The 27,323-nt window shown below is 41.1% G+C and overlaps 3 protein-coding genes across 5 annotated transcripts in view; 1 reads left to right on the plus strand and 2 right to left on the minus strand.

Annotated features, from left to right (window-relative positions):
* The window catches only part of piezo1 (piezo-type mechanosensitive ion channel component 1), an 87,071-nt gene extending 81,833 nt beyond the window's left edge, over positions 1-5,238 (minus strand). For all 3 annotated transcript variants that reach the window (XM_051422617.1, XM_051422608.1, XM_051422599.1), the window contains exon 1: positions 4,622-5,238. In XM_051422617.1, coding sequence (XP_051278577.1) covers positions 4,622-4,685 — 64 coding nt within the window. In that variant the 5' untranslated portion in view covers positions 4,686-5,238. The remainder of the gene's footprint in view (positions 1-4,621) is intronic.
* A 3,638-nt stretch (positions 5,239-8,876) lies between these two features.
* Positions 8,877-15,003, plus strand: cdt1 (chromatin licensing and DNA replication factor 1). The gene is made up of 10 exons (XM_051423455.1): positions 8,877-9,482; positions 9,784-9,921; positions 10,730-11,040; positions 11,145-11,339; positions 11,626-11,771; positions 12,062-12,162; positions 12,302-12,490; positions 12,645-12,809; positions 13,197-13,398; positions 14,408-15,003. Exons 1-10 carry the CDS (start codon positions 9,030-9,032, stop codon positions 14,569-14,571), a joined length of 2,064 nt encoding a protein of 687 aa, XP_051279415.1. The 5' UTR covers positions 8,877-9,029; the 3' UTR covers positions 14,572-15,003.
* A 532-nt stretch (positions 15,004-15,535) lies between these two features.
* Positions 15,536-22,812, minus strand: aprt (adenine phosphoribosyltransferase). Its single transcript, XM_051424569.1, has 5 exons — positions 22,644-22,812; positions 21,169-21,272; positions 20,575-20,708; positions 18,840-18,918; positions 15,536-17,456 (listed from the first exon to the last, which is right to left on the minus strand). The coding sequence occupies exons 1-5, from the start codon at positions 22,730-22,732 to the stop codon at positions 17,317-17,319; spliced, it is 546 nt and encodes a 181-aa protein (XP_051280529.1). The 5' UTR covers positions 22,733-22,812; the 3' UTR covers positions 15,536-17,316.
* Positions 22,813-27,323: the final 4,511 nt, after the last annotated feature.

Below are 27,323 nucleotides of genomic sequence, written 5' to 3' on the forward strand. Positions count from 1 at the left end.
CACCCCTAACTCGTGAAATATGGCCGCTTGGTCAGTGGCCCTTTATGTGCTTTACTGTGATGCTGTAAGTAACCCTCTCAAGTCATTTCTGGACACACCCTTCCAAACATAATGTTTTTATGTGCCACTGAAGTCAGCTGACGTAGTATGAAGAGCGAGAAAGTCTGCGTATAGCACAAGCGGCTGGCAAATGAAGCGAACACAGAAGTGCCACTTCAGGTTGGCTCCAAAAAGTGACGGCGGAGGCGGGACTGCCAAGGTGGCGACGTCCAGAACCGACCACACTGAGCTTCACAAGGCCTCTTCTTTTTAGCTCATCTACATCTATACAGTGAGGTCTAGTGTCCTTCGGTGGTATCTGCATTCAGCGTGTTTCTATATTCATCTATGAACTGTTCTCCTTTGATTTGTCACATTTTTGTGAGTCTATTAAAGCAAGCAACACAGGTCACACGAATCCATAAGTTAACCATTCTGTCTAATATGAAACTGAAAGTACCAAAAGCGGGAACTTACAAGTGCCATTATAAACTCATTAGGGACATGTTGGGGTTTTCCTCTCACTCTTTTGTAGCAAAATGTGTGTAGAATGGTTCAGCCCTACGTGTGTGTGTGTATGTGTGTGTGTGTGTGTGTGTGTGTGTGTGTGATCACTGACAGCCAAAATGATTAAAGATCCCCCGAACAAAACATGTATTAAGACATATACAAACACTCTGCTTGGGACAATAATGTGTGTCTGATGTGTTTTTTCCACATTAAAATCCTTAAAAAGTCATCTACTCCTTCTACCTCATTAAAACGTCCAGAGTCTCTGAATATACAAATGTTAAAATCAGATTTTCAATAAGCACAGAGAAACTTTCCACTTTCAGCAGATGAATGTGAAAACATCCTTCTAGTGTCCAACTCTGCTCAGACATCATACACAGTGAAGCTCAAATATCTGTGGGAACAAGAAGAAAAACACATTTCTGACTGGAGGGGACATTAAGTATCAGATCTCCACCCAACTTAAAAAGGGATTTTAGTGCATTAATGAACAAAGCATGCTTTAAGTCGTTTTTTGATAGACAACTTAATGCACAATGTCTTTTGTCTTCCTTTTTTAGCTTTGAAGAGCTCATGACTTCATTGTGTCCCTCTAAATTCTGAAACCAACCCTATGTCCCTGGGCCCAGTGTCTACCCAGTTCACTGCGTCACCTCCAATATAGCAAACATATGGATGAGCCATCCTTTGTTCTGATCCACTCATTGTTCACATTTGAGATCGCCACTTTGAAGAAGCCCTACAACTTTGCAGACTCTGTGATGTTCGACCTGTTGTCCTACCACCGGTCACTGGACCTTTAAACAGCTGACTGATGTTATCTGGTTACATGCAAAGCAAGCACCACCTATGCCTACAGCAGTTTATGGAGTCACACATACGCATATTAATGCTGGGATGAACTAGAGCAGAGCTTTGATTTTCAGGCCCAAAACTGATGCTATAGGCCAGGCTTGGGCCAGAATGAGATTTTCTATATACATATAGCTATATTTAATATTTTATTAATGCACACAACTATAATTATTGAGTGAATTGATCATATATTTGTTTTGATAATAATTTGTACTATATTATAAGCACACTGCAGTTTACTTTAGCTTGAAATAATCAAATCTATTGAATTTATTTATGTATTTAATTAAAGTGGATTTGGAGGGGTAAAGTGTTTGGGCTGGAGCTTTTGGGCCCGTTTGAATCTCTATGATGGAGGGATGGAAAGACGGATAGATAGATGGTTCAAGGGTTGATGGCAGTCAAAACCTCTTTTCATAGAAAGCAACAACAACATTTGTCTGGGAACATTTAAGTATAATATTAAGGTCTGTCAAATACAACAAATGCTCTCTAAAAGACAAAGCATCACAAAGCATTCGTTTAAAAAAGCATTAATCCACACAACACACCAACACTGACATTAATAATAAAACAAAGATCAATACAAGTCACACTGCAGTACATTAGGCGACCAGCTGCAGACTAGTGTGTGTGTATGTGTATGTGTGTCTGTGTATGTGTGTCTGTGTGTGTGTGTGTGTGTGTGTGTGTGTGTGTGTGTGTGTGGGGCAATGTCTTGGCAACTTTATTGCCATGTTTCACTTCCTTTGACTTTGAAACTCATGCACTGTTGACAGAAACACTGCAAGTTCTAGCTGGCGACATCCTGTCAGAAGACAGACACACGCACACACATACTGTTTGCTTTCTCCCGCTCTATCACGCACACATATACACAAAATATTAGACCTTTCATAACAAAACACCACAAGTATGCTTCCTACAGAAATATTAAGTTAAGTGTGTGTGTGTACAGACCAGAAATAAGAAGCCTCTGATGCAGAGACATTTGTTTACTTCAAACACTTTTAACATCTGCTTATAATGAATGATATTCAACAAGGCCAACCAACAAGATCCCTGACAGTGATTCATATACACAGCAGTTTTTCCTTCATGAAAAACTGACAACACACAATGCTAATGAAGTAGTCGTCAGCTGAGAATGACATCATGTCATATTCACTGGAAGGGAAATCAGTTGCTCAACACCGTCTTAGCCACTTCTCAGTGTTGGGTGTGTCATTGCTCTTGGATACCATAGGAAGTAAATAAACAACCCACCACTTTATTTTTATCTATCTATTATAATGTTGGAGGGAAAGGTGGGATCTGCCATAATCATCTTCTCTTCCACAGAAATGTTTACACAACTCATAAAGACAAAACTTCCTCGAACACTACATCACTTACTTTGTCGCTACCAAACTTCTAGTCTAGTTCACCTTGAATTGCATAATTTTCTTTACTACCAACCACTCCTTTTTTTCCACATCGCAGCTCCATGCTAACCCACAATGCCTCAATAAAGATTCACTCAGAGGGTAGGACATCTTGCACCGCATCACAGCCAGTGAGTCTAAAAAGAGCTTCAAAACTTAGGAAATAGCACTTACACCTTACTGGTGTAGCCTGGGTTAGTTTTATTCCTGCCACTATCTGCCAGTTCTCACTGGAATTGCATGTGTCATGTATCTGGCTCAAGCTGGGAGTTGTTAAATGATGCCCTGTCATGTTGTGAAATAGTTCTGTTAATGCTGAAAATGTCCATAAAAAGCAGCTTTTTTGCCACATAGCTGAATGTGCAAAATTGTTGTGGACAGGAAACCGGTATATAAAGCTGTGGCAGGGTCCGCCTCGCTGCCAGTTCCTAGTGACCAACTGTGGTACTGCAACAAAGTAATCCCTGCATCCTATAAAGCCTTTTCCTCAAAGACCACCATGACACAAGGTCAGTTACTTACCTTACTGACATCTTTTTAGCCCTTCCATACTCAAATGAATGGGGAGTATATTTCAGTGAGACTGCTCCTTTAAAAGGTCCAGTGTGTAACATTTAGGAGGATCTATCAGCAGAAATGGAATATAATATTCTAAGGTATGTTTTCATTAGTGTATAATCATCTGAAAATAATAATCGTTGTGTTTTTGATACCTTAGAATGAGCTGTTTTTATCTACAGACACAACCGGTCAGCTTCTATTTGGTCCACCGTGTTTCTACAGTAAGCCAGAATGGACAAACCAAACACTGGTTTTTGCGTTTTTCAGAGCCACCAGCCATTTTTTCTACAGGTTAGGAAGGCTGAGCTGTATTCAAATGGTTGCAATCTGCAACTTGACTAGATGACACTAAATCCTACACACTGGTCCTTTAAGTCTCCATTGTGACTGCAGTTATCATACTGAAAGCAAATACAACAACAAAAATGCAAACGACATATTTAAAGAGGGCAAAACCAAGTCATGGAAAAATTGCCTTTACTGACTACATTATTAAGCTGCAACCATTTCAAGCAACAAGCTGAGAATACCACGAAAACAGACTAAAGCATGGATGACAGATAATGCGTTCTGACTAATCTTACTATCAGGACTTACACAAAACAAGATTCTGTCCGACACACACCTAAAAAACGGTTTCAGTTTATATCAGCACTGAGGAGATCTTACAGTGCCCTCTTATTAACTAACTGTAGAAGTTTCACGTGTGTCACGGTTCCCATTGGCTAGGGTAGGCACACAGTTATCCCAGCCTGACCCTATCTGCGATATCAGTCAATTACGGATTTCCTTACTTATCAGCTAAAGAACACACTTGGTAGAAAGTAACTCACAACGTGCTACGTGTGTTTTGGGGTGATACTTAATTCGGCTAATATTCCAACACCAAAGCAGCTCACTTTAAGAATTAATTTCACTTTTTTCACCCGTTCTCGCATTTCACAACATCGTAACACCACGGGAGGCGACAGCAACACCCAGCAGGGCTGAGATTTCACTTTAAAACACCAACTTCTCTCCTTAAGGTCTCTACGTTAAGTCTTCTGTGTGTGTGCTGATAGTGGGGACACCGACAGAGTATCGTTTGCAGTCACGTTTCGACTGCACCGAAGAAAACGCTGGAAAACGGTGAAAGTGGAAGTTTTTACAGTTTTCCCTCCAGCTGCTCCAGCGGTTCCCACCCAGCAGTACATGGCAGCAGACAGTGCTGGCTATCACAAGTTAGTTACCTGTTAGGAGTGCGGCGGGCAGCAGAAGGCAGTAGAAGAGCCAGACCACCACCTGAAGATCCATGTCAGTGCTGATCGATAGTCACTAGATCAATAACTACCATCGATCAGCGCAGGAACGCTGGCTCGCCAACTTAAAACGGCTCCATCGGGGCTGATTGATTAAATGTGACAGAGGAATAGATACACCATTATTCCGATATTCGATCATGATCTCCCATCAAAAAGTTAAAAAAAAACTTGAGGAGAGTTCGAATAAAGTTTCCAGTGAGTATCGATCCCCTTTCTATGAGAGAGCAGCAGCAGTTCGACTCTGAGCGGAGCTGTCGGGGAGGAAGAAAGCGTTTGTTGCATGTGTTCCTCCGGAGGGGCCCAGTCTGAAGTAACAGTGTTGTAGGTGGAAAATGTGATTCACAGGCAAGTGAGTCTGAAGGGCGTTCATAGAGGAGCTATTCTCCACTGAGCGGCCTGCTGCTGCCGCTAACGCTGCTGGTCACCTCCCCGCTGCACACACACACACACACACTGCTCACACACATTCACTGCTCACACACTCACTGCTCACATACACTCACTGCTCACACACTCACTGCTCACACACACTCACTGCTCACTGCTCACACACTCACTGCTCACACACACTCACTGCTCACTGCTCACACACTCACTGCTCACACACTCACTGCTCACACACTCACTGCTCACACACACTCACTGCTCACTGCTCACACACACACTCACTGCTCACACACACTCACTGCTCCTTTCTCACACACTCACTGCTCACACACACTCACTGCACACACTGTTTATGACTGTTGTTCAGTTACTGCGTTGTAATGCGCTCAGCAGTGTATTCCCGCCGGTCCTTTGGGGAACTGTGTTGGCATTAAACCGGTTTGCCTGTTTAGAGGTCTGACATTTCTGACACGACCACGTCAATCACCGCTTGCGCTAGAAATAGCTCTGCTCCAACTCCAACAGGCGCTAAATTAAATGACATTGTTGTGTAAATGGCGCCCCCTAGCGCGCAAATAAACACTGTAAAATGTGGAGCCAGTGAAGGCAACACAGGTGGTTTCTTACTGGCCTGTGGGCCCTTACTGTAAAATGAAACAAAGGATATTTATGTATTATATATATTACCATGTGAAATAGTTTTATTTATTTGACTTACTATAATTGACCTACTTTATATAATTTGTGTTTATAGCATTCATTTTTGTCAGTGGAATAAAAGGGACCCCCCCCCTCCCACCCCACACACACACACACACACACGCCGTTTGGATTGTTTGTAATAAAAGACACAGATATGGAAATAAATAAATAAATAAATATTTGAATCAGATTTTATTGGCCAGGTATGTACACACAGAATAAGGATAAATAAACAGGTCAACAAGCTCAACAAAATAGACAGATATATATAAACAATCAAAACAAAAACAATAACATTTGTAGACAATGGTGCAATGGTGCCGAGTGCTGAAAGGATGCTGAAATAAATCATTTGTGCATATGACAGTATAAAACTATATAAAAAAAACTAAAATAAATAAATAAATGAAAATAAAGTAAATAACTGTAATGGTTGTACTAAAGATCTAAGTAAACAGTTATTACTGAAACAAATACAATCAAACAATAGATTAATCATTTTATAAATAATGAATCAATAATAATAAACAATAAAATAAAAATATAAGGGAACTTCAACATAATCTGGTTGTAAACGTATTAATCAATCTACCTTGTAAACTTGGTGTCGGTGTGGACGTGTGAGTGTGTGAGTTTTCCCTCTTGGACTGCTTTACTGCTTTATTTGAAGGATTTTAGAGAACCAAGGAGATGAAAGCATGCAGTGCTTTACAAGATAAGGCAAAAACAATTAGAGAAAAGTCTGAAAAAGTATACATAACAGAGTGAATTATAACACAGTCAGTGTGGGGGAACTGCCATAACTGGCTGTTTATTAGAGCATTTACTAAAACCCCAGGGATGGAAAGAAAGGAGGAGAGGACAGACAGTCATATTACGGCTGGGAAGCCAGCCACCCACTGAGAGTGCACTGGGAGTATTCTACCAATGCAGACAACAAAACAAAACACAATTCAAATAAAACACCACACTAATAAAATGTGCCACCACAACCATACCACCATCAAAAGTGGGTGAACTCCCAGTACTCCAACCACACTGTGACCAGAGGCCCCCAACAGCCGCAGCGCTAGAAACAAAAGACACACAAATAAAACCCTAAAGCACATCAAATTAACTGTACAAAGAACAATAAAAACTAAGATACCAAAACTAAGCTAAAATTTACAATGCTAAAATAATACTACATTAATAGGTACTTACCTCCTGCTGACAGTGATTCCTCTTTCAGTCTTTTTACCGACAATAAAGTTACGGCAGAGCCTTTGTAAAATTAAAATACAATACCTCAGGGTGCTTGCACCCCTACGGTACCTAAACAATAAAAGTCTTGCATTTAACAAGTATGAAGATGAATCACTTATTTCTTAAATGCCCCTTGAGCCTTGCATATTAATGATCAGTGTGTGTGTGGAGTAGGCAATAAGTGATCAAGACACTGATTACTTTCCCGAACTCTCGTTCCCTAAGCTAACAGTGTGATTTAAGCCTTAAATCCCTTACATTTTAAGGGACCCATGGTTATGTTAAGAGTTGTCTGTATATGTAGATTAAGAGATGATTAACATAGAGTACTCAAAAGTAGAAATACTCATTAGAATGGGGATATTGCTGTGTTGAGTGGGTGATTCAGTTACAGGTTCATCTGGCTACTCAAACTACTTATGGCTGGGAAGTTAAACTATATCAAAGTATCATATAATCTACTTTTATTCTTTTATCATTTGTTTCAAAAGTCAAATCTATAATGTAAAATAGTTGTTCCAGTAATTTCTTTAGTCTCTAGGAGACATTTGATTTGCACACTGTGAACATGGACACATTTGTGGTGTGAGGAAATGAATATAATAAATGTCAATAACAAAAAGACAATGGTGTCAGTGAAGAAACCTGCTGCTCTGTGCCATTGATCATCATATGTGAGGTGATGATTGTCAAACATGATTAATCATGTCCTTGGATTCTCCACAATAGATGCACATTAAACCACAGATCCCCAATTTGAGTGAATTTTGTCTTAAGACCCCAGAGTATTTTTTTTAGGTTTAAGAGATAGTAAAGACTTTATACTTGGTCAAAGATCAAACTAGGATCACTGTAAATTACAATCAGTCAAAACAGCCAACCCCATGTATTCCCTTGTTCTTCCAACTTCCAAAAAATGTGAGAAAAGTTCAAATATTCTCTTCCTCCTTTTGCTGGGGACTCCCTGCAACCCACTCGGACCCATGTTGGTTTAAGTGGGTGAGTTATGAAGCCATGAATGAATTTATGAAATTATTTATATGCATACATTAACAAAATAGTTCACAAACACACAGAAGCAGATCTCAGCAAAACAAATAGACTTACCTCAGAGTATCTTATTATTATTATTACATAATAAATGATTATTATTATTTATATTTTTTATTTCTTTTTAAATGTACTTATTTCTTTTTCTTTCTTGTGTCATATAAGCATGCATGTATGAATGTAGGAGTGCCCATATGTGCGTATGGGTATCCATGTGTGCATCAATTGACGAATATTGCCGGTTGTTTAAATTTTAAAACTAACAATTGCACAAACAAGTAAATATACTGAATATTGTGTTGAAACATAAAATGATTGCAATAAAAGTCTTACTTTTTTAAGGATACATGTTGGATGAGAAGGATGGGTCAGTGTCGCCATACAAACGTGTTTTAGAAAAAAACGAATCAATCAATCAAAGAAATAATCAAAACAACAACAGGACAGATAGTTCCTGCAATATAACACGACGTCAACACAACAAAAAACAAATTAAGATTTAAAACAAGTGTGGCTTTAATAACTGCGCCATTCATCAAAAATTTAAATTTTTTAAATTAACAACAGCACAATATAGAAACATTCTGGAAAACAATGCAGCACATATTACACATATTATATGTTATTAATATATTATATATTACTTGAATACAATGAAAACATTAAAAGAGTATTACATAAAATGAAAAGATAGAAAGCGTACACACACATGCATACACCATTAATCAAAATGTCCCATCCCTCTTTAACTAGCCTACGATGTCACCTGACCCGGGGGCGTGGCTTTGCTCAATTCGCGCGAAACTTCTTTTCTTCTTCCTGTGAAGTGTGAACGTTTCCGGAGAGCCATTGTTGATGGACACTATTTATATCTGTGTCGAGTTCGTTTCATAGTAGAACCGTGCATTTTTTTCACTTTGCGGTTCCTGTGTGTTCCTCAGGCAGCAGCAACATGGCTCAGGCTCGAGTGACCGACTTCTTTTCCCAGAGAAAGAAGGGCATCGCCGCTCCGGTGAAAGCAGCCAGGCAGCGCAGCCGTGGCTCTTCGTCTAACGTTGCCAGCACACGGTCAAGATCTTCCAAAAGCAAAGACGTTTTCCTTCGTTCGTCCTCCATCCATGAGGAGTTTGTCCGAGTTATCGACGAGGCAGCGGGGCTAAACGAGAGAGAGGATACCGGCGACACCGCGAAAGACTCCCCCTCCAGTCCCCGGACACCAAAGCGGACCTCGGCTGAAGCGGAGTTTGACCTCGGGGCAGCAGTGTTTTCAGCCACCGCCGACCACAGCACGGCCAAGAAGAGACGGCAAGTGGAGGCTGTTAGAGAAGCTAAAGCTAACGTCCCGGAGAAAGTAACGAGGAGGAAGGCCAGGAAGAAACTGGTTCTCCCTCAAGACTCACCACAGGTAATTTCATTCTGACCGACTCCTCCTTCTATGAGGGAATTTGTGTTAGCTCCAGGTTGTTTTTAAAGGCTTGTCTTCATTATTCAACCCAAACAAAGATGGCAACTAGAAAAGTTTGCTTATTTTTCAGTCTGCGAAACTCAAAGTTGCAGTAGGTCATTTTAATTTAAATGCCTTTTTTTTTTTTTTTAAAGATCCATACTGCAGCTTTAATTACATATATACAGTCACATTGCACGCGTGTACCTTACCACTCAATGACAGCGAACACTGAGATTACTTTGTTGCTGTGTATGTCCAGGCTGCAGTCCAACCCCCGCCCAGTGAGGTGACTCCACAGCCCGCAGCTCCAGCAGCAGCAGCTCCAGCAGCAGCTCCAGCATCGCCTCCACAGAGGGGTCAAGTCATCAGCAAGAGCACCGGAGGACAGGCCAGCAAGGTAACGCAGTGTGTCTTTACTGGGAGAAGTACATGCTTCCCATGAGTGCCTAAATTGTGACAAAGTGAAGTTAGTGTACCAAAAGCCTAAAAAGTTTGAGTAAAGGATTGGGTCAGTGTAGAGGGGTGAGCGCTACCTTAGTTGTACCTATCTATGATGAGTTTGTGCACGCACTGTAATGGTTGTGGTGCACAGCCTCTAGTTTGCTACAGAGCTAGATTCATACAGGTGCTGTTGCAAAACACAAGTTGTTGTGAAAAGTTAATATTTTGATGCTGATTTAGTGTATCAAAGGTCCAGTGTGTAACATTGAGGAGGATCTCTCGTCAGAAATGCAATATAATACTCATAGGTATGTTTTCATTAATGTATAATCACCTGAATATAAGAATTGTTGTGTTTTGTTACCTTAGAATGAGCTGTTTATATCTACAGAGTCTGCCACGTTGAACCACTGAGTTTCTACAGTAGCCCAGAATGGACAAACCAAATACAGGCTTTAGATTGGGCATTTCAAAAGCATTATCGCTATTGTTTTGAAATGGTGCATTTTTGGGGAATTAATCCATATCATTTAGCCTTTTAGTATTTGTGGCAGCAGGACAGGTGCATGGAATTGAGTTCATGTTGATAAAAGAGCACGTCAGCCAGTGCAACAGTGTGGTTCATGATGTGTTTTTAATAGGTTTTGGACAACAATAGAGCCCGGTGACACATAGGAACAACATATACCAGGTTTAATACATTTAATAATTAGAATATTGTCCCACTTATCCTTTAAACAAAATTCTTATCCACTGTCTTTCAGGCTCTGTGTAAAGAAGACATAGCAACACTCAAGTCTCGGCTTCAGAGGATCAAGAAACTCGGAGTGGAAATAACCAGCACTGCCTCCTCTGCTTCCTTTTCCACACTGACATCTTCTGCCTCTCCAGCTGGTGCAGCACCGAAAGACACGTCCCCTCAGGTCTCAAACACTGCCACGCCGCACGCCTCTGATGCTAAAGCCCTCAAGTCCACTGTAGCACGGTCCAAAGAGCTTGCAGCTAAAGCCCAGAGGAGGAAGGAGGAGAGAGAGGCTAAGGAGAGCAAGCAGAGCGAGACCCAAACCCAGGACAGGTGAGCATGGAAAAACCGTCATACAACACCAGTTTTGCATTTTCATCAACACGTGCTCCTCTAAGTCCAAATCAGGAGTTAAAGTGTCCTCTCTTGTCCCTCAGCACTGAGCAGCCAGCATACCAGCGGTACCACACCCTCGCCCAGGCAGCCCCTCCTGGCCTCTCCCTGCCTTACCAGTACAAGGTGCTAGCTGAGATGTTCAGGAGTATGGACACGGTGGTCGCAATGCTGTACAACCGCTGTGAGACGACAACCTTCGCCAAGCTCAAACAGGGAGTCCAGGACATGATGCACAAGTAGGTGGACGGATGGAGAGTGGGTCTGGTTGGGCTTTTCATGTTTAAATGTGACTATGGTTAAAAAAAACCAAAGGGTTTGTAAATCGTAAATCTGGACATCGAAAGAGTTTTTTTTTTTCTTCAATTTCTTGGGAGTGATACAGATCATGAACCCTTGAAACATGACACGAATCATATCTAAACTGTCTAAATCCATTGCAGTACTGCACAAAATCAAAATCTGAGTTGGGCATCTTGAGTCAAAACTCACGTTGATGTTTGCCTCTTTTCATCCACCTTGCAGGCGCTTTGAGGAGAGCCACTTGGGTCAGATAAAGGCGGTGTTTCCTGAGGCCTACACATTCAGACAGGAGAAGAACATCCCCACCTTCAACAGCAGCATTAAGAAGGGCAGCTACCAGCTCACCGTCGAGCCCGTCATTCTCTCTGGTTAGAACATTGTCTCAGTCTTTAAAGACAAATTGCTTCTGCTCAAAATTTAACCTTTACAGTAATGGAAAGATGGGGCGCGCATGGTTGCGCGTCTTCCCTCCATTCCTTATTTAATCTCATCGTACATGTGTACAGTGACAATAAAGGCATTCTATTCTAATCTAATCTAATCCACAAAATGTCTCTAAATGGGATGTATGTAAACTGTGGGTGTAGTTTCAGGTCCCTGTTTTACAGTAATAATGTCATCATTTATTTACATATGTGTGTTTGGTTGTCCCCTTCAGACCAGAATGAAGCACGTCCCGTCCTGTCAGCCTCTCGTCTCCTGGAGAGAAGACAAATCTTCCATCTGAACCTGGTCTCCATCGTCAAACAACACCACAAGGTCAGCTGCTGCTCCCAACACAGCTCCCATTTGGTTTCACATAATGAGGGTCACAACTGGGCTCAGGCACTCAATGGGGAGAACATGGTTCTGTCAAAGGTTTTAAACTAGTTCTAAAACCTACCTCTCTGTCCTGCAGGTCTTCCTGTCCACGTTGGCTCCTCCAGTGTCTGTCCCAGAAGACAAACTGACCCGCTGGCACCCTCGCTTTAACGTGGACACTGTGCCGGCCATCCAGGCTAGCTCGCTGCCCCAGCCTCCTCACACAGAGAAACTGGCCACGGCTCAGGAGGTGCTGGACAGGGCCCGCTCACTCATCACACCTAAGGTACCAAATTGTCAAATGTCTCTCAAAATATCATCAGTTTGTTGTATTTTAGATGAATATTGTACAATCAAAGGATAATTAACCTGAAAAGTCATGCTTAATCATATGCCTGCTGTATTCAGTATAGTAATCCTGTATATTGTCCTGTGCTCAGATGGAGAAGGCTCTGGTGTCTCTGGCTCTGAAGACAGAAGATAAAGCTGCAGAGAGCAACGAGCTGACAACTCCACAGAACTCAACAGTCCCGCAAATGTCAGCTGCCCCTGCGGCTCAGGTCCCAACCGCCCTGAAAGGAGTGTCCCAGTCCCTGCTGGACAGGGTAGGTACACCAGGAGGAGGGGAGGGGAGGGGAGGGGAGGGGTGGGTGGTTGGGTGGTTGGTTGGTTGGTTGGTTGGTGGTATAGACTTGACTGTGCTTTATGGGTATGTTTGCATGGTTGAATTTAAGGGCTGTATGCTGCTATTGGTGATGATTAATTGGGATATTGTGTTAATAATCCAGCATATTTTAAATAATTTCAGTGTCTTTCTGTTGTTGCTATGTGGTTCACACTCACAGAACACAAAAGAAAACAATTATTTTGACCTATTGCTTTTTTTTCTAAAATGTTCATAGATATTATTGTTATTGAGTAATATTGTTATCATGAATTGTTTTTAGAGAACCACGTTGTGATTTATTGTGCTGTTTTGTGTGGTTTGTCAGATTCGGGCGAAGGAAGCCCAGAAACTCCAGGCAGCCATGACACGAAACCCCGTCCACGAGGATCGCCTGCTGATGATGTCACGGCTTCCCGAGCTGGCCAGGATTCTCCGGAACGTTTTTGTTGCAGAGAAGAAGCCGGCTCTAATAATGGAGGTGGCCTGTAACAGGATGGTGGCCAGCTACAGATCTGCTCTCAGCACAGGTTGGTTCAAACAGCAGCACCACCAGCCTCCATCCAATGGCTTCTGAATTGTTTTTAACTGCTAGAATTCTAGTTAGGCAAATAGAAACAGTTGAAGCATGCAGCATTTTACTAGGGGTGTGAGAAAGTATTTTCACTTGAGTATTGCAGTATTATATTTTGTGATAGTTTGACCTCCACTCTAACGTAGCAACATAAACTGAGACAGGAAGAAGTAAACGCGTATATATTTTCTGGGCTGAAAAGCAGTGCCATGTTGGGTATTGCAGAGACAAATAGAGGTAAATACAAATGCAGATCCTACTGTTCTGGTTGCAAAAACTTATTTTTCTTAATACTTTTTAAAAATCACAACCTATTGCCTTTCTTAGAGTATCGCAATATATTGACTCAGTGGATCCCAACCTGGAGGTCGCCAAAGCTTCACAGGGGGTTGCAAGGGCTTCTTTATTTTAAGGGGTGTAAGAAAACTTAGATATACACAGTAGGCCTATATCTCAAGATTCTGTTCATGAAGAAAACTAAATTAAATTGTTGTTTAGTAGACCTGAACACAAGAGATATTCATAGAGCCTTCACTCTCTGATAAACAACATCATTAGCATAAAAAAAACACAGAGCTAACAGAACAATGGCCACAGAGACAGAGAATTGTAAAGAAAAAAAAGTAAAATCAATATTTACCGTTCATTTTACACAAACGTCCTGCAGTTATTGTTTTCACTGTTTGGGTTCATTGTTCAGTTTATCAGTTCTCTACTGTTACTGTTATACATTGAACATAATAGGAAATATCCATAAAATATGTCACTTAACTCAGTAATAGAAAATCAGCCCCCTGAGGAAACCGGTTGGGAGCTACTACTGAATCATAACCCCTGTAAAGTGATGCGTATCATGTCGTAAGATTATTGCCAGTTCACTATCACAGGGCTGTTGCTGTCTTCTAACATTGTTACGTGAACCGAGAACTGTTGCGTGACTGGTTGTCCCTCCCCTCCGTGAACAGGTGAAATGGAGAAACACATCCGTCTGCTGGCAGAAGTGGCTGCCGATTGGCTGACTGTTCATCCAATCAGAAAGGACTTCTACCTGAAGCTGAACAAGAACATGGAACTCAACATGGTCGTGGACAAACTGAGCAGCAGACTGAGAGAGGAGGAGAGACTCTGAAAGACGTTAATGACTGAGAGACACCATTCTCAGGTCCCTGCTGGCCGAGCTGCTGGCCGACTGAAGGCTGCTTGCTTATGAGTGCCATATTTTGAAGTGAATTCCACTGGTTTGTTGGCAGCAGGCACAGTGCACTCTAGGCTGTCGGTGTGGAAACGGTCACCGATTGATGTAGGCACAGCTTCAGGACACCGGGGTGTCTCAGATCCCTGAGGGCCACATGGGACTAAGCAGAGCCAGTCCTGGTATTCCTACCACCCTGTGTTGTAAACCGGTTACGGTAATGTTTTGTTTTTTGTAGCATTGATGTGTACAGTTCTGCCTCCAGTCTTTTTATGGATCGGGTTTCTACAATGTAGAACTGATGAATGTTTACATTTTTAAAGGTCACTGTTTGATAATGTTTCAGAAATACAATCATTTGTCAGAGCCCCACTGCCTCCAGTTATTTTTCTTTTCAATACAATTCACTAAATAGAACAGTCATTAACAAGGGCAATGACTGCATTAATCATCTGAAAGGGACATGGAAGCTGATTCTGTCAAGATTACATGAGAGAAAAGGTTGCCATGAATCTGCAAAGTACTTTAAAGTGCTGGAGTTTAGCCTGCAGGAGTCTAGCCTTATGTGCTCAACATTCAACTATGATATACCATTGTGTGTGGAGCACTGGGCCAAGCCTGATACACTGCTCATTCTCCCCATGGGTTTTCATGTATGGTTGGAAACCAGTTTTCTTCTATATGCAAACTGTTGTGGTAACTATTGATGAGAAAAGAAGGTGCAACAAGGCCAGCATTCGATAGCAATAGCTGAACATTCTGTACACAATTTCTCAAAATGACATTTTGTCACATTCACTCAAACCCCCCCCAAAAAAACAAAAGTTCAGATTTTATTTGTTGGGCCCAAAAACGGTTTCTACTGATGCAAATTAGCACACATTTAATGAGACGGCATCTCATTTTCAGAATTTAATTATTTACAAAAGATAGTCACACTGCAATTCTTGAACTGTTCTAGGCTGTTGCCTAGTAGTGATCCGATATGTTTTACATTTTTTTTATATAATATTCATATTTGCCAATCATTTTCAATGTTGGTATCGGTATTGAAACAATTATAATATAGAGAACCATTTCCAACTGCAACAGGATGAGTCTGAGTGTCATTTCCTGCATAGATTTATTATATGAACATGTGGTTCAAACACAGAATTTGAGGCAGTAAGGACAACGGTGCTGAAAATCACAATGCAAACGTGCATTAGAGAGAAGAACAGAGGTTACAGGTAGACCAGTGGTTCCCAACCTGGGGTCCGCGCCCCCCCTATGGGGTTAGGGTTAGATCGCGGGGGGTAAGCACAACTTTGTCTGCTGAGGTTGTGAGGTTACCAAAATTATTTACAAAAATTAAATTTATAAAATCCCAATAACACACCCAATTGGATAATCAAAACTCTGTATAATCCAAAGTGAAACATTTTTGGTCCACATTTAAATTCATTAAGCTATTTATTACCTATTTAGTGCGTGTATGCAGGTAGGGGTTGGGGGGGCCTGACTTGTCTTGGACACAGGCAAGGGGGGCTTCGAGGAAAAAAGGTTGGGAACCACTGAGGTTGACCATAACAGTATGGCTTTAAATACAACACTCCAGATGAAATACCACTTTGGTCGTAACCAAAAAAACAACCCAGAGCGTCAACTTATTTGATCGTTATTTGGCCTTAAAGCACCTACAAGATTTTATTGTTTTTGTGTTGATTCTGATGCCCCCTGTGGACAAAAGTGGTAGTGTTCCTACCACCTTGTTTCATTGATTTCAAGGGGAATCCAACCCGGTGGCAGACATTAAGAATAACTATATAGAAATGGCCAGTCTTCTCACTGATGGTTTGTTTATGTAGGTCACATAAAGGCATCAGTAATAAGATTATTTCATAAGCAGTAGAAGGTATAACTATAGTTTGGCTTTTTACTGCTATTTTTCCCACCAGCTGTATGTTAAAAAAATAACAATAGTGGAAGCAGATTCACAGCCATGTTTGGATATCTCGCATACTTTGTGTACAAATGTTAAGACTTTAACACCCTCTGAATCCACAAATTTTTTTTTTTTAATGAACTGTACAACTAGGCTACAGTTAACCGTTTTATCAAATGTTCATGTATTTTACTGTTTATTAGCCAGCAGCATGTGCTACTGCTAGACAGATGCTAATTTGTTAGTTAGAGCCATCCAGTCCCAGAAACCTTCCTATTCTTTAAAGTTAAACTAATCTGTTGAAAGAATAGGAATGTGTAAGCTATTAAATATACAGATTTACATATGGACATTCTAATAAAAATAAAAAAATCCCCCCCCCCCCACAGTTCTGCTGTAAAGTGTTAATATGGGGCCTTATGGAGATTGACTCACTCCTCGAGCCAGCCTCAAGTGGCTGTTTGAGGAAGTGCAGTTTTGTGTTACTTGGTTGTTACTTGGCTGGGTTGTGTTGGCTTAATTTGCCAGCCACAGAGGTTGCTGCTTGATTATAAGCCCAAAGCATGCTGGGTAAGGCTCCAGTCCTTTCAAACAGAGCATTAAGAGATTACTTTATAAATGATTTATGTATATTTTACATATATATATATGATTGAAATGACAAAAACAAAAAAAAGGACGCAAGCTGCAGAGGCTTCTTGTTCGGTGGTGGTCACTTGGGAAGCCCCTGACTGTGAACATTGGTTTTACAGTGGACCTCAGTACTGAACCAGGGAGAACAGACTGTGTGGTTTCAGTTTGTCGATGCCGTTCAGCTCTTTGAGCTCGATGACCACCATGCAACCCAGAACCTCGGCCTGCTGCTTCCTCATCAGCTCACAGGCTGCATGCAGAGTCCCTGCAACACACACATATCAGAATGTCACCTTGGAAATGTTATTCCTTGGGCCACAATCTTGTATTTTAATGACTTGACATGACCTGACAACGCTCTGAGGACCTTTTCTCTCCTCTTTGTCTGCCTCCTCATCTGCAGCTAAAAGCTCTTTCCTTTAATCCAAAATTCAATCTTCTGTCTCCAACCCCAAAAACTCCATCCATCCATCCATCCATCCTCCTCCACCCCCCATGTCCTTCTTCCCTTCTACCGAGCAACTTTTATTTTGTTAGAAAAGGTAGTGATATGCGCTCATTTCCAAACCTGTCCTATATCCATCTCTACAAATTTTAACGTCCTTTTCACCTCTCTCTCCCAATGACTTAACACTGGTTATCCTCCTACACCTCCAACCACCTGCCCTCTTGACCCTATCCCCTCTGACCATCTTCAGTCTATTGCTCCAGACCTCCTTCCTTTCTTCATCAATACTTCTAACACTCTAAAAGTAGCTGGAGTGAACCCTCTCTTAAAGAAACCCAAGCGCAACTCTTCTGATTCTAACCCTAACCCTGCCTCTCTTCTTTCATTTCTTTCTTAAACACTTGAGCATGCAATCTTCACTAAACCTTCTGCATATCTCCACCAGAGAAACCTTCTTGGGGGACCAGTCAACAGAGACTGCCCTCTCCTCCCGTTGTAATCCTGCTGGACCTTTCAGTAGCATTTCACATGGTGAACCACCATATACTTGTTTTCATCCCCCAAGAACCGTGAGTCACATTCTACCCCGAGGACTAACCAAACTAAAGGTAACTTGTGTCTGAAGCTTGTAGCCTCACTACTGACGTCCCTTAGGGTTCTGTTTTGGGTCCCCTTCTCTTTACACCAAGTCTCTATTGTTCACTCACATGGCTTTTCCTGCCACAGCTATGCAGATGACAAACAACTAATTCTGTCTTTATCCAGATCTAAAATCCAGGTAGCAGACATCTCTCAGTGGAGACTTTCTCTCTTTGAACAATTGTGAAAAATATTCCCATTTATAATATCCCCAGTTTCATCTAAATCAAATACTCTCATTTCAAAATACAATTAATACACTTAAGGATATTTAATCTGAGATTTAATTTAGAGGTTGAACTCGCATCAAGCCTTTAGCTGTGGCAAATAAAGTGACTTCAGAAATTAATGTTATGCTGTCTTATTAACTGACTGCCAATGTGAATACATAATGTCCGCATGATTCACTTATTGAAACTGAAGCAGAAGTTTCAGCAAAGAGAAGTATTATTATAATATTACATAAAATCTATTTTTGCTTGCTTTTTATGTTTATGTGGAACAGATGTTCCCTAGTCACACTGAATCCAATGAACATGATGGTTATAGAGCTGATCTAACCTCCAGTCGCTAGAAGGTCATCAATCAGCAGAATCTTCTGTCCTGGAGCCACCGCATCTTCCTGAATTTCTGCCTCTGCCTGTAGGTACAGAAGCAAAACTCTTACTGTTCATTAGACAGACGGTGATGAAACATGGTGACAGCATCATGCTGAGGGAATGCTTCACAAGACTGAGGTAGCAATGAAAGGAGACAAATACAGAAAGATCCTTGAGAAAAGAACATGACCTTTGAAAAGAGCAAAGATTAAATTCCACCCGGAAGCACGGAACAATACTCAAACACACACACTGGTGGATTTTCTGCATGAAGTGAGGTCTTTCAATCTAAACCTTGATACCACCTCAGTCAAGACCGAGGCTAAGTTGGTATTCATTGTGTTGGTGGTCGTGCTGATGGTTTGTCTCTAGAAATTACGTAAATTGTTTCCATAATGACGTTGTGGTGACAACATAATACCTGCCTGGATTATGTTCAAAGACAATGTCTGTTTAACGGGAATCAAACACTATATTTATGTAACATGGTGCCAAGGAGGTGGCTGGACTGGAGGCCAGGCGTACAAAGTGAATGACTGTGTCACCACAGTCCAGGCTTTGCGTCCAGACTTTGGTTAAGGTTAGGGAAAGATTATGATTTCGATTGAATGTTTATGAAAAAAATCGTATGCCTAACGTGACTGCTGAAGTGTATTATCTTGTATACTGACAGTATTGGAAGATTGCCTATTTTGGCAGGAAACAAATTAAATATGTTGTCAGTGAACATTTTACTGATACGTACAGTATCTACATTTGCGACTGGCTCATTATGTTATTAGAAAATATAATTTGGTATGCATCCTTTTCCTCAAAACATATTTGCTGTTACAAATTAGTAGTATATAATTATCATGTCTAAGAGATGGTTTATTGCAAGGTAGTAATTGTTCCAAAATTATTTGGTCTACAAAATGTCAGAAAATTGTGAAAAATATCCATTCCAGTTTCTCAAAGGTGATGTCTGTAAATTGTTTGGTTAATCTAAAACCCAAAGATATTCAGTTGAATATGAGATCTCTTTATTTGAGAGGCTGAAACAGCATTTTCTGGCATTTTATTTTAACAATTATTTTTCTGTCAATCGACTAATTGATTAGTTGACTAATCTTTACAGCTGTAACGCACTGCGTGTTTTTATCAGTTTGTATGCTGTATGTTACAGGTGGAACAGTGAGGAAGCTGTCATTTAAAGTAACAGCTGGAACAGCTGTGAAACTGATACTGTGATGGTGCAGCTGTCATAAATGGGCCCACGGGGGGATACATGTACACTGACACTGACACTGATACACATGATCAGTCTGGTCTAATGTCAGTCTTGCAAAGCCCTGCTGAAGGCTTCAGAAGGTGACCAAAGAGATCAAGTTCCACACAATCTCCTTACTGGTCAGCCAGTATTCCTCTGTGACTCCAACAACAGATCAGGCCAGAAGATTGGTCTAGCACGTTCATAACAATATGTTGGGAAACAGGAGAGGAACATTTTAAATAGTTCTATCGATCTGTCTATTTGCTAATATGCTGTCTTATGTACTTAATGCACATGTGTAGAAATGTATGTAAATTAAACATTTCTATCAATTAATACATCAATCTTTGAATTTCTGTACTCCTCAATTACAATACTATCTACAGTGTAAACTGAATCTAACTACAAGGCTAACAAATACAGAGTAAAGGTTTGTGGTCTGTACCTTCCCATACTCCAGATCATATGACACAGACACAGTGGTTCCAGGCAGCTTGCCTTTCTTTCTGATCATGACAAAGCCGACACCCAGCCGCTGGGCGAGCAGAGGCCCAAACAGGAAGCCACGAGCATCTAAACCTGTACACAAACAACATAAAGAGGTAGCCAATTATACATTAGAAAGACACATTATGGCAAGATCTAGATAAGTAGTCTAAATAATGAATTTACATGAGAACATCAGATTTCAGAGAATTTGAAGGCTGCTTTCCCAACAGAATGTTGTATCTTCCCTAACTTGAACCTTTCAATAACCTTAGACTCAACAATCAACTGTCTCCCTCAGCTCTGATTGGTTGTTTTCATTCAGGCCCGGTGGATTCTTGCAAATGTCATTAGGAGCACTAGGAGGAGCCAGAGGAAGCTGATTGTTTCACAGATTATCTGTCTCATGTTCTACTGTCAGGATATAGTGAAGGTTTCAACAACTTTGACGAAAAGTTATCTTCATAAAAATTACCTACTGCAGCTTTAAATAGTGTAAGTATTGAGAGGAGCACTGGTTTACAACAAAATGTGCTTTGCTTTGCTTTCTTACCTATGATCAGATCAACCTGTGGGTGATTCTTCCTCACATGTTCTTCGAACAGGTCTATTACTGCTGTCAGAGCGGCTGGATCCTTCAGAATGGGACAGATATCTCTGCAGGATACACACAGTGTGTTAGTATGCCCTCATTTAAAATCGATATCATTATGAATCACCTTTATTTTGTGAGAAGACACTTCCTGTGGTGAGAATTGAGTTGTTTATGGACTTTAGCTTCATATATATCTGATATATTCTTCCACTAGTTTTAGTATGGCTCTGCACCGAAATGGATGAATCATCATTCTCTGGGCTGCCCCTTCACTGCTCTGGAAATACCACACTTCCTTTAAACTTGGCCCTAAAATCATTTTTGAATAAATGGTTGAGTAATAGTGCTCCTTGCTTCACTAGAAGTTTGCAGAAGTGTGGACAAAAAAGACTAAAATCAAAGTCCTGCAACTCGACTTTACTACCAATGGCTTCACTTCACTATTAAATTAGTTATGAAAAGGAGATCACATAGAAGAAATGTGTGTGATTTAGTTAAAGAGATACAGTAGTTTGGGGGAAATTTACTGTCAGAAAGTCAGAGATTCAGACACCAATACATGTCTCAGGACAGACCTTTTTCATGTATTTGGTGTCTGAAGTTATGTCAAACAGCAATATCAGCCTATCTTGGCTCAACTGTTGAGTTAACTTTCGAGTCAGACTTTGATAACCCCTGCTCTAGCGAACTGATCCCACCTTGAACTCTGACCTGCAAAATAATTATCTTTGTCTCCAATGTGCAGCCAATTTGACACTTTGAGAAGGTGGGACTGAGCTCTGCTTCAGGAAGCAGTACTAGTTGTTAATTATCTTGTTCAACTGCATGGTGAAATAATCAGTGAGAACTATACCATGGCTTAAGATAACTTTACAGTGTAATATGACTTCCTGGCAGCTTGTGGGTCACTTCACCATGACCCGAACTGGGTCCGACTAAATGTTTATTTTTTAAATCACTGATATAACTGATGTACTGTATGTTCTGTTCAGGTGAATATTTATTGGTTAAGATGAGAAGGGGGAACCAAAGCGGTCATTCATCTCCCCTTAGGTGCTAACTGACTGAGGCCAGCATTTATTTACAGGTAGTACAGACAGGTAAAACTACTGTAACATTACAAACACTGTCCATTATTACAGACATGTAATGGTTAACGGGTACAGAAAGACAGGTGTTACATAACTTTATAAGCCACCACTTTACAATGTGAACTATGACTTTTTGACGAGACCAAAGTCCCTACTTCTGCACCAGTGACCCATGTGTTATTTGTTTCCAGGGCAACAGGGGCCAGACACGTGTGATAAGACGTGTATCCGCTGTGACCAGCACGAGCCTTCACCTGCTGTGTGTGGGGCTGTAGTCTACCTCCTCACGCGCACAATAAAACCGGTGGCACGCGGGTTAAAAGGTGGTAACCAGTATCTTACCTAAACAGAATTCCTTTCTTCGGAAAGTCTGGAAAAGCTCGGATGTGTCTGTGGACCAGCTGGAGCTTTGACTCGGTGTCGGCTGCCATTCTAACCAAATCACCGTCGCTGCTCTCCCTCCGCCGTCGCTGCTCTCCCTCCGCCGTCGCTGCTTCCTGTACTTTCTTCCTGTGGTGGTTTGCAGCCCTCTCAGTGTAAACGCAGTGCTGCCGCCCTCTGTTCACAGCCCTGCAGTGCTGCTTCAAGTCTGACCAACTCCTCTCCGACCATAGACACACTTCTGTTTTGTAAAAAGGCTATAAAGCCTCCAGCATTTATCAAAAAGTAGTGGTTAAGGCCCCCTAGATAGTATTAGTTTTGCAGGATGTCTTTAAATGCAACAATGCTATGGGAAACAACTACATTTTCTTACTTTAATTAAAGCAATACTTATTACAGTTCCACCATGTGTGAGGCCGCTACCAGATGAGATGATGATTGTATGCTCGCTTTGATCTCCTCTACAGAATCAGCTGTAAAGTCATTGTGAATGACAATAAAATAATCTTGAATCCTTAAATTTGTATTTAAAATCTAAATATTACATTAAATTCAATAACATGTCCAAAAATGTCCATTTTTGTGAGCTAGATGCTAAAAGGGAAGCTAGCTAGCTAAATTTCAGGAGCAACGCTTTGTGGCAGACGCAGACAGAAGGTCAACACTAACTATACATTATTATAAATGCTATTTTATAATAATACACATAATAATAATAACAAGAGACTATTTTTAATAAGATTATTATTATTATTAGCATTAGCATTAGCATTAGCATTTTCCTGCATCTCCCCTAGAGTTTTCTCCCCCCTTGTACTGACTGGCGGCTGTATGTTTATTAACTGCAGTGAGGACCAGTGGTGGAATATACATTTCTCAAGTACTATACTTAAGTACAAATTTGAAGTTCTTGTTGTAGTCTTTTTTTTCATGCTACTTTCTACTTCTACTCCATTACTTCTCAGAGGGAAATATTGTCCTTTTTAATTAAATACATTTGTCTGACAGATTGAGTTACTTTACAAGTGAAGATGTTTGCACACAAAACATATGAAGAGCTTATAATATATGTTTTGTTATAAACATATAGACCCAACAAGTGTATATATATATATATACAAATAGAGCTGAACATGTAGTCAATTAACTAATTAGCTGATTGGCAGAATTAATTAGCAACTGTTTTTATAATTGTTGTAAAGGATCTGAATACTTCCTACCCCACTGATTAGGGTTAGCCTGATGAAGCAAATATTCACCTAAACCCATAAAGACAAAGATGACTTCCTCTCAGCCTAAATCAGTGGTTACTAACCTTTTTGCATAAGGGCCCCCTTTTCTATCATTGAACGGACATATTTGACAGATATTTCATATTAGAACTGATAAACTGTACAATGAACCCAAACAGTGAACACAATAACTGCAGGACATTTATGTAAAACCAGAGATTTGGATGAATTTTGAGCAAGTTATTTTCCTGTGAAAATTCCCTGTGTAATTGTATTCTCACGCTGTAATTTTTCTTACTTACTTTTAACAATGAGACCTACTTAATAGGCTTCTTTTTGACAAATTCAGTGTTTTCTTCTTATTGTTTTTATCAGCTCTTTAGTTGTTTGAACTTTTCTAATGCAGGACGAGGCTGTTTATCAGAGAGTAAAGGCTCTGTGAATATAGCTTGTAATTGTTGCTGTAATTGTTGAAATAAAACAATAAAGTGATTTTACAGTATATGTCGTCTAGTAGCATATTTTAGGTGTATTAATAAGAAATCATCATGTAAACATTTAAAGGCTCTATGGACTGGTTGCACAGCAGACACTTTAAATTGCCAAAGCCAAAGGCTTAATAACAGTAGGGATGGCTCAGTTCCGTTAAGTGTTCCAGTAACAGTTACAGTAAACCAGCAAGTACCCAAACTGGAATGCAGCTATCATTAACACACCTGTGGGCTTCCTGCTATGACATGCATCTCTGCCCCGTGTCACCAGGGGAGCTGCCCAAAATCATGACAGGCATGAAAACCACTACATGTGTCCTGGATCCTATCCCATCTCACCTCATCAAGGACTCTTTACCAGCCATCTCCACACTCATCACAGAAATCATCAACTCCTCTCTCAAGTCCGGCTCAGTCCCCCGCTCACTCAAATTGGCTGCTGTCACCCCCATCCTCAAAAAACCTGGACTCAACCCTGACATCATGTCTAACTTTCGGCCCATCTCCAATCTTCCTTTCTGTCCAAAATACTGGAACGTATTGTCGCCACACAACTCAAAACCCACCTCTGCTCAAATGAACTGTTCGAACCATTTCAATCCGGTTTTCGCTCCCAACACAGCACCGAAACAGCCCTCCTGAAAGTCACCAACGACATCCTCCTCTCCGCTGACTCCGGCCACCTCACCATCCTTATCCTCCTGGACCTCACTGCAGCCTTTGACACCATCAACCATACCATTCTCCTCTCCCGTCTTGAGTCCTCTCTCAGCATCACTGGCACTGCACTTTCCTGGCTAAAATCTTACCTCACAGACCGACAACAATTCATCCATGTCAACAACTGCACCTCCTCCACTGCTCCCCTGTCCCAAGGCGTCCCCAGGGTTCGGTGCTTGGTCCTCTCCTCTTCATACTCTACCTGCTCCCCATTGGCAACATCATTCGCCACCATGGTCTCCACTTCCACTGTTATGCCGATGACGTCCAGCTTTATATCTCCACCAAATCCATCACCCCGGCCGCTCACTCGACTCTCTCCAACTGCCTCACCGACATCAAATCCTGGATGCATTCCAACTTTCTCAAACTCAACTGTGACAAATCAGACCTTATCATTATCGGCCCCAAATCCCTCACCAAAACCACAGACAGTTTCCACCTCACCATTGACAACTCCACCCTGTCTCCATCCCCCCACAGTCGCAACCTCGGAGTCATCTTTGACACTCACCTCTCCTTTGAACATCACATAAACCTAATCACCAGAACTGCCTTCTTTCATCTCAAGAACATTGCCCGTCTTCGCCCATCACTCTCCTTCTCTGCTGCCGAAACCCTCATCCACGCCTTCATCACCTCCAGAATCGACTACTGCAACAGCATCCTCTATGGCACACCATCCAAAACTCTAAATAAGCTACAATACATCCAAAACTCCGCTGCACGTATGCTCACCCACACCCGCACCCGTGATCACATCACTCCCGTCCTCCAGACCCTCCACTGGCTCCCAGTTCCACAGCGCATTCAGTTCAAAATCCTCCTCCTTACACACAAAGCCCTCCATAACCAGGCTCCTTCCTACCTCACTGACCTGCTCCATCGCCACAATCCATCCCGCAGCCTCCGCTCATCTGAAGCAAACCTCCTGACTCCTCCACCCCGGACCAAGCACCGAACCTGGGGCGACAGAGCGTTCTCTGTAGCTGCCCCTCCCTCTGGAACTCTCTCCCAAACCCATCCGTGACTGTCCGACCTTCCAACATTCAAATCACTGACAAAACTCACCTTTTAAAATTGCTTTTAATGTTTAGCTAAGTCTGATGTGTTTTTATGTTTTACTATTTGATGTTGTTTGGCTGCTTTTATGTTTATTCTATTTTTTTTTTTTTTTTTATGTAAAGTGTCTTTGAGTATTTAGAAAGCGCTTATAAATAAAATGTATTATTATTATTATAAAAATGTTTTCTGTGAAACCAGTCCATTTAGAATGATGGATACTATGACCAGATATTTGATGCTTTTATTGTCTAAAGAGAAGGCAGGAAATACGCAGAAAGATGAAAAAGGTCACTGATGGAAGTGAAAACATCACCTTTCTGGACTTTATAGGCTCTGTACAAGTGTTGTAAAGCATTATAAAGCAGTAATGGAGGACATAATATGGGGAGGCTTATAAACTAAATGCAGGTCATGAATCAAGGAAAAGCTAAAGGAACAATTTGCTGTTTGGCAGAGACACAGGGTTAAGTTGAACTAACTAATAGTCAGTTGGTGAGTGCAATGACTGTACACATCCTGCACAGTATTGGTGGTGTTTGCCTCTAATGTTGCTTCATGTAAGCTCGAAGACAACATTGTGGCAAAGTTACTAGGAATACTGTTAGCATTAAAATGGGTGGAAGAAAACAATCAATAAAACGACAGCAAGTACCACTAAGTAAAGCAGAGGTTCAAACATTGATAAAGGATCATATACACAAAACTTGGCAGGGATACTGGGACTAATGTGACACTGGCAAACATCTTTACAGCATTCAAAAACATGTAGACATTGGTGGATTACAGAGACCCAAAGGGAGCCATAGTGACCAGTCTGAGAATAATACAGGATTAAATCACACACTCCATATAACAGGCAACACCCTGGACTATGCACACACTGTAATTAAAGCCTGTATTAATAGATTGCAGCAGATGTGATCAAGAAAGGAGAAAATTAATATCAGCATTGGATGAGGGACACAATAGTACATTGGAGAATCATCATACTTTAACTAATTATTGAAAAATAATAGAGAGAATTTAGTTATTTTGTTTGTTATTTTCCTGCCAATGTACTGCTGCACACTCCAGTCCAGCCGGTGGCGGTAATGCGCCTACAAGCTGGTTTGCCAACCGCCGTTAAAACCCTA

Source organism: Dicentrarchus labrax, unplaced genomic scaffold, assembly GCF_905237075.1.
Source record: "Dicentrarchus labrax unplaced genomic scaffold, dlabrax2021, whole genome shotgun sequence".
Classification (NCBI taxonomy): domain Eukaryota; kingdom Metazoa; phylum Chordata; class Actinopteri; family Moronidae; genus Dicentrarchus; species Dicentrarchus labrax.

Bases quoted from the DNA above. Each gene is read 5' to 3' on its own strand.
- aprt (XM_051424569.1), bottom strand. From the start codon at position 22,732: ATGGCAGCCGACACCGAGTCAAAGCTCCAGCTGGTCCACAGACACATC. The intron at 21,273-22,643 runs GTAAGATACTGG...TGTATCCTGCAG, and splicing joins AAGAAAGGAATTCTGTTTAG to AGATATCTGTCCCATTCTGA. The intron at 17,457-18,839 runs GTTAGATCAGCT...TGTGTGTTGCAG, and splicing joins TGACCTTCTAGCGACTGGAG to GGACTCTGCATGCAGCCTGT.
- cdt1 (XM_051423455.1), top strand. From the start codon at position 9,030: ATGGCTCAGGCTCGAGTGACCGACTTCTTTTCCCAGAGAAAGAAGGGC. The intron at 9,483-9,783 runs GTAATTTCATTC...GTGTATGTCCAG, and splicing joins TCCCTCAAGACTCACCACAG to GCTGCAGTCCAACCCCCGCC. The intron at 12,163-12,301 runs GTCAGCTGCTGC...TCTGTCCTGCAG, and splicing joins TCGTCAAACAACACCACAAG to GTCTTCCTGTCCACGTTGGC.